Source organism: Pelodiscus sinensis, chromosome 27 (assembly GCF_049634645.1).
Source record: "Pelodiscus sinensis isolate JC-2024 chromosome 27, ASM4963464v1, whole genome shotgun sequence".
Taxonomy (NCBI): Eukaryota; Metazoa; Chordata; order Testudines; family Trionychidae; genus Pelodiscus; species Pelodiscus sinensis.
Window position 1 is genome coordinate 14,749,526 of NC_134737.1, and position 7,053 is coordinate 14,756,578.

At 59.6% G+C, this 7,053-nt stretch overlaps 1 protein-coding gene across 2 annotated transcripts in view; it reads right to left on the bottom strand.

Moving 5' to 3' along the window:
• ADORA1 (adenosine A1 receptor) overlaps window positions 1–6,385 on the bottom strand; it is a 60,867-nt gene extending 54,482 nt beyond the window's left edge. Inside the window, exons 1-2 of one of the 2 annotated variants that reach the window (XM_075910520.1) lie at window positions 6,155–6,385; window positions 4,346–4,724 (exon numbers count right to left, since the gene is read on the bottom strand). In XM_075910520.1, the coding sequence (XP_075766635.1) occupies window positions 4,346–4,686 (341 nt within the window). In that variant the 5' untranslated portion in view covers window positions 4,687–4,724; window positions 6,155–6,385. Of the gene's footprint in view, window positions 1–4,345; window positions 4,725–5,565; window positions 5,865–6,154 lie in introns of those variants that run through there. The other variant, XM_075910519.1, reaches the window with a different exon arrangement.
• Window positions 6,386–7,053: the final 668 nt, after the last annotated feature.

The following is a 7,053-nucleotide window of genomic DNA, read 5'->3' on the forward strand; positions in this document are numbered from 1 at the left end:
TACCCTCGTGTGCCCAGAAGAGCAGCCAGAATACCGTGTTTGGTGGAGTGCAGCCCTAAGGCAGGAGGGGTAGATGGATTCTGCCTTTTGGATTCTGCCTTTGGATATGAGCAGGCTGCAGGGACACGTCTGGGGCTAGAATTTCAACCGTGCATGCCCCAGCTGCTGTTTCAATTCTGACCTGCCAAGCCAAACTGGCACAAATTCATTTATTTATTTTGCGCTACGGGATGAATACAATCGTCTCTAAAAAGCAAAGGACCCGTCTGGGCTAATCAGCCTCTCATGCTCACCTCAAGAGCTGGGTTGCCCTGCCAAGGCATCTTGTCTGAACAGTCCAACAAAGCAGACTCTGGCGATTGGCCATAGCAGGACCAAGCATGCCGTGTAGAGACCGGTGTGTGGAAGATTGTAATTTAGAGACACTCCCTCCAAAGGAAAAACTTGAAAAACAATGAATAGTCCAGCAGCACCTTAGAGACTAAAAAAACATGTAGCTGGTACATGGGCTTTTGTGGGCACCACCCACTTTTCCAGCTGAATGGAATACAGGAGTTTAGAGATGTGCCCAGGAAGCTGAAGAGGAGAGCCAGGGCAGCTGTGCTCAGAGATTCACCACCAAGGCTCGCGGATTTGTTTCGTTCAACATTAGATTCCTCTCTCATTCACAGCTTTGTTGGCTGGTGACTCCCAAGAACATTACCTGGTCTGACGCGCGGAATGAGAAGGAAACAGCAACAAATAAGAGGTGAATAGGAGAAAGCTGGGGATCCTTAAAGAATCAATCATTAAAGGGTGGCCTGAAGAAATAAACAGCTGCTCTCTGAGTTCCAGAGACTATCGGAACGGCAAACCTGAACTTGCTGCAATAGAACATAAGAACGGCCGTACTGGGTCAGACCAAAGGTCCATCTAGCCCAGTACCCTGTCTGCCGACAGTGGCCAGTACCAGGTGCCCCAGAGAGGGTGGACCGAAGACAATGATCAAGCGATTTGTTTCCTGCCATCCCTCTCCAGCCTCTGACAAACAGAGGCCACGGACACCATTTTATCCCCTGGCTAATAGCCTTTTATGGACCTAACCTCCATGAAATTATCTAGCTTCTCTTTAAACTCTATTATAGTCCTAGCCTTCACAGCCTCCTCTGGCAAGGAGTTCCACAGGTTGAATAATCGTTGCTCTTCAAGGGCAGCTGCTCTTCAAGAGCAGTAAGGTTGCAATTTCAATGAGCCTCTAAAAAGTGGTACTAACGATCCGCAGGGGTCATTGAAGAATTGTTAGGTGCAAACAAGAAGCAGGAGAGATGCTGTGTTGGCCACAGATCAATCATGACATTACTTATGTGGTAGCAAACTGCTTTGCATGCTTACAATACAAGCCGTGCCAACAGGCAGTGCCACCGGGAACTCACCCAGCCCCACAAAGGCCTTAGGAGAAGGTGAGGCCTGATTTATTTCCCTGGCAATCAAAGGCGTATTTAAGAGTCAGAAATTGGCACCCAGCACAGAACTAACAGCAAGCACGAGAGAGCCGGCATGAAGGGAATCTTCTCCAGCCATGGAATGCCCGATGAAGTCGTTAGTGCGAATGGGTCACTATTTTCCAGGGCAGGTTAGGCAATTTGCCAGAGACTGGGATTTTCATCACAAAGCATCAAGTCCAAATTGCCCCCAATTGCATGGACTCCCGGAAAGGTCTATAGGGAAGTAACACACTTTATGAAAAAGGCTTTTGCGAGGAAGGGGGGGGGTAATTTGTTTAAAAAGCCGAAGGGCATGCCTGGAGAATGGCTTTCCTCCAGCTCCATTACTGACGGGAAGAAGAACCAGAGCTAATTTACCAGTCACTGATAACTCGCTGAAATCGGAGACAATGAAGATGGAACATGAAAGCCAATCAGAAGAGGAAGCAGAATTATTTTGACAAGAGTGCCCCTGTGTGACGTAGTGGGGGTACCTGGCTGGTTTCTATGCTGCTGGCTCTGGGGTAACCCCCACTGGCTGCCGTGGGTACCAGGACCCAGAAAAACAGGATGAGTCACTATGCAAACCAGTATGGCCAGACACCCCCCATGGAGAGGAACAAAGGAAGGTGGATGCTGCCCTGGCTGGGGAGCAGGGCTGGAAGAGAGTTAGTGGTTGCTGTCTGAGAGCATGGAGGAGACAGCCTAGGGAAAGGGGCTGGAGTTTAGGGGCCCAGTCTCCCCCACCTCAAGGGGGCCTGAGGCATCCTAGCCCAGCTCTGTGACCAGATTACATCTGTGCTGTGCTGTATCCTGGAGAGGCAATAAACTTCCTCTATTCCACCGGCTGGTGCAGTCTGGTTGTGCCATTTCGGGGTGCAGGAGACGGGGGACCCCCAACGTGCCGTCACACCCTGATCTCCCACTTGCTCCTCTCATACTTGGAGCTAAGGGAGTAGCATTAAAAAACAGCTGCCTCCAAGGTCTTATGAAGCCCAGGCAGACAGTGGGGGAGGGGAAGCACATTTCAGCGTAATCAGAGAGATCCAGGAGTAATCCCAGAAAGTTCCAAACCATTGACAATGGATGTGGACTCTGGTGCTTCCCACTGGCTGATCCTTTATCACCAGCAGACAAAAGTGAAACTGGCGAAGAGCAAGAGAAGAACTTGGACCCCAGTGAGAGGCTGATCAGAGAGGGAAATAAACCATCCGGAAAGATTCAGAGACTTGCTAACCTGCTCGGAGAAGGAGGAAGTGAGCATTAAAGACTCGGCCCGGAGAGATGCGCTGGCAACCTCTCCTGCCGAGGAAGCGGGCACATTGGGTTAATGGATATGTAGCAGATGGGTTGAGCACAGAACGCCTGTGTTATTAGATAGCAGCTAGCTGTGTGTTTATGTTCCTGTGTATTTAAGAGCTAATGAGTGTTTCTTTAAGAGGGAAGATGCAGAGAGATGTTTGTGGAAGTTTACAATTTAGAGACACTCACTCCTAAGGGACAGCGTGATGAATATAGGAGATAAGTGCCCTGGAAGCTGGGGTGGAGGACCCAGAGTTCACCGCAGACACATTCGAGTTTGTTTTATTCCTCTCTCATCCACTGCTTTGCTGTTTTTAATGGCCCCCAAGATGCAGCATGCGTCCTTCTCCCTCGGCCCTGGGGAACACAGCAGAGAGGAGCCAGCCTCTGAATCCAGCCTCCAGATGGTCAGGGAACTTCCTGCAGTACCTATGCAGGGAAAGCCACACAGCTCCAGCCCCGCAGGTAGGAAACAATGCAGCCCCCCCCGCCACCCGCATCATAGCGAGCTGTCCCAGCCCTGCACAGACCCCGCCTCTCCAGCGGCTTGGCACCCCCCTGCGCCCTGCACATCTAGTAATCATGCCCCGTCGGCACCATCCTGCGTCTAGCAGCCATGCAGCTCTCCCGCCTGAGTGTGTGCCCAGAGCCTCTACCCGGCCCCTGTGCCAGCGTTTGGGGTCTCTGCCAAGAAAAGGCCGTGGAACCTGGCAGCGGAAGAACAGCGGATAAGTGAAGGGGTTAAATATTTCCGATCAGAGCTCCAGGGTTCACACAAAGGGCATTCCCTGATTCACACCCAGCACTGGGCCCAGGCACAATACAGTGACGTCTGACGTCAGCCACCCTACTAGCAAGGAGGGAAAGGATCCCCGAATTTCTTAACTTCTGAAGTGTCGCCAAGGCCCCCGGCCCCACGGGGAAGGCAGCTCTGCGGAGGAGCAGGTGGCAGCCAGCACCGGACCAGCGAGAGCCCCCACATCACACGGATACCCCAGAATCATTATATCACACTCCTGGCGGCCATGCCCCACTCGAAGCCAGGAGGCACGCCTGGGTTGTCTTCACATTCCAGCTGTCTGAAGCCTGCCAGTGCCACACAGCTAAACCCGCCTTTGTTGTGTGCTGGTCGGGGAGTGTGTGTGTGTCCGTGGCACATGGTAGCAGAGCGATTCCCAGCCACGTTCTAAAGAAACACACCCTGCAGGAGGTGTTGAAGCAAAGCGTGCGGGCAGGCCAGAGAGCAGCTTGGTGTCAGGGCCAGCCTCTGGGCCTGTTCTCCCCAGAGGATCTAGGGCAGCCGGTCACTACCGGCGCCCCTGGCAGAGCTGTACACCTTGCCGGCATGCTGGCCCGTCTGTGCATCTGTTGTGTAGAGCACGATGGACAGACAGACAGGCCCCCTTGCCATCCAGACCACGTGGGGCGGAGACACGGGGCAACGGCCAGACGCTGAGCGTGGCCCTGCCGCTGTCAGTCCCTGATCTCAGCGAGGATCTGTCTTTACGCCAACCCCAGCAGCGTCCTTCTCGATCGCAAGGGGGCAGGCCAGGCTCTGCTGCACGCAGGGGGACTCCTACCTGAGGGGGATCTTCACGCGCAGGTAGCGGTCCACGGCGATGGCCAGCAGGGCCAGGATGGAGCTCTCGGTCAGGATGAGGACAGGGCAGGCCAACATGAGGCAGGTGTAGAACTCAATGTGGGGCCCCACGTTGATAACGATGGCGAGCGGGATGACCAGGGCCCCCACGGCCACGTCAGCCACGGCCAGCGAGACGATGAAGCTGAAGGTGGCATCCTGCAAAGCCTGGTTCATCCGGACAGCCCAGATCACCAGGATGTTCCCAGGCACGGACACCAGGGCAATCAGCACTTCGATGGTGATGTAGGCAGCCTGGAAGGCAGAGATGGGCTGGGCCATAGTGTCCCGGGCCCACGGTGACAGGGCCCCTCAGTCACCTGAAAACACACGGAGAAGAGTTACCCCCGGCACAGCTATTACCTAGAACCCACCAGCTGGAGATCAGCTGTGGGGACAGCAAGCCACACCTGTCCACCCTTCGCTGCCTCCCTCATTGGCCCACCACTCAACCCCCCCACCTATACCCCCCAGCCACCCCTCCTCACCTGTTACACCCTCCTCCAGTCACCCCTTCCCCACACCTGTCTATTCCTTGCTGGCCACCTCCCTCGCTGGCCCACCACTCAACCCCTCCCCCAACCTGTCCCCCCAGCCACCCCTCTCACCTGTCACACACCCCTCCAGCCACCCTTCCATCTGTCCGCCCTCCCTCACCAACCCCCACCCATCCACTATTCCCCCACCGGTCCACCCCCTTGCGACCACCTTCCTTGCCGGCCCACCCTTCAACACCCCCCTCCCCCACTTGTCCTCCCTTCCTTGCTAACCCACCCTGCTACCCACGCACCCCCTTGCGGCCATCTCCCTCACTGGCCCACCCCTCAGCCTCCCCTCCACCACCGTCCACCCAACCACCCCTCCCTCCTCACCTGCCCACCAACCACTCCTCCCTCCCCACCTGTCTGACCCACGCCTGCCCACCCCTCAACCCCCGACCCGCCCAAGGGGGTTGGGTGGACCGGCGGGGGGAGATTGAGGGGGAGGGCAGGCGGGGGTCGGACAGGTGGGGCGGGAAGGAAGCAGGGACGCACCTGTCCGACCCCCGCCTGCCCTCCCCCTCAATCTCCCCCCGCCGGTCCACCCAACCACCCCTCCCCCACCTATCCGATCCCCGCCGGTCCACCCAGCCACCCCTGCCCCGCTTGCTCTCCCCCTCACCTAGGCAGGTCCTTGCGCCCCGGGCGCCTCCCCCCGGCTTCCCGGCTCCGAAGCGGCTGCGTCCCGCGCCCCGTCCGCTCCCGGCTGGCAGGCGACGCGCGGGGGGCAGCGGCGGACCTGGCCCATCCGAGAAGCCGCCTGGGCTCCCGGGGTCGCCTCCCGCTGCCTGCGCCCCAGCGCGCTGCCGGGCCCGACCCCCCGCGTCCGCAGCCGGCTCCGCGCCCTTGGCAGCCCGGGCAGGGCGCTCGGCAGCGGCCCGGCCCCGCTGGTCCCGCAGCCCGCAGCGCGCCCGCCCGTCACATGGCCCGCGCCGCGCTCAGCCCCGCAACATTTGAAAGCGTCCGCGGGGCCCGCAGCGCGCCGGGCCGGGCAGGGGCGCGGAGCCCGGCGGCTGCGGCGGGGAGGAGGCAGCGACGCGCCCCAGCCCCGGCTCCGCACCGCCTGCGAGCGCGCCCGGCCGCAGGCTCCCCCCTCTCCCGGCTCGCCCCGGCCGCAGGCTCCCCCCTCTCCCGGCTCGCCCCGGCCGCAGGCTCCCCCCTCTCCCGGCGCGCCCCGGCCGCAGGCTCCCCCTTCTCCCGGCGCGCCCCACCTCTCGCCGCCCGCTGCGCTCCGCGACCTGCCCCGCGGCGTCCGCCCTGGGGCTCAGCTGCAGCGCCCGGCGCAGGCTGCCTTGGCATCCCCCTCGCTCCGCGCCGCGCTGGAAAGTGCCCGCGGGCTCCGTGCGTCAGGGGACCCGGCCCGGCCCCGCGGCGGGACTCCCGGGGGCGGACTCCCCCAGCCCCTCCTGGGCCGCTCCCAGCCCAGCCCCAGCGGAGCTGGCGGGAAGTGCCTGGGACCGAGGAGATGCGCAGGGGCTGGAAGAGCGACCGGCCTCGCCCCCCCCTTGCACGTGTGGGGGAGCCGGGGGAGATGCGCTCGGGCACTGGGGTCTGACAGAGACCGCCTGGCTCCCACTGGCCGGGGCGGGGCGGGGGTAGAGCTGGGTGTGAAGAGATGCCCACACCTGTGCCGTGCACGAAGCGGGTGAGCCCCGCAATCCTGCTCTCTGTGGCATTTCCTGCTCCCTTGCCCCTTGTATCCCCCTAGCTGTGTTCTCAAGGCGGCTGTGCGGACCACTTGGAGAAACGTTGCCCCAAAGCAATGCACCGTCTGCGTTCACATGGAGCCTGCGGGGTAACTCCGGACCCACAGCCAGCACCGACAGTCCTAAGATCACCTTAGATCCTACCGGGAAGAGACCTCAGGAGTCCAACTCCCTGCCCGAAGCAGGACGTACACGAATTGCAGAGACTCGGGGCTGGATTTACAGCATCTTCCAGGCCCCCCAGCCTGCACAGACCTTCGTTTGGCACACCTTTTAGGGGAAGGAAGGCATCCCGGGAACGTTGGCACTGCAGGGAAATCCCACCCTGCAAGGACCCCCAGTTTACAGAACTAGATTTGTCTTATATTAACTATTAGGTATCGTTCAAGCAAGCGTCTCGTTCC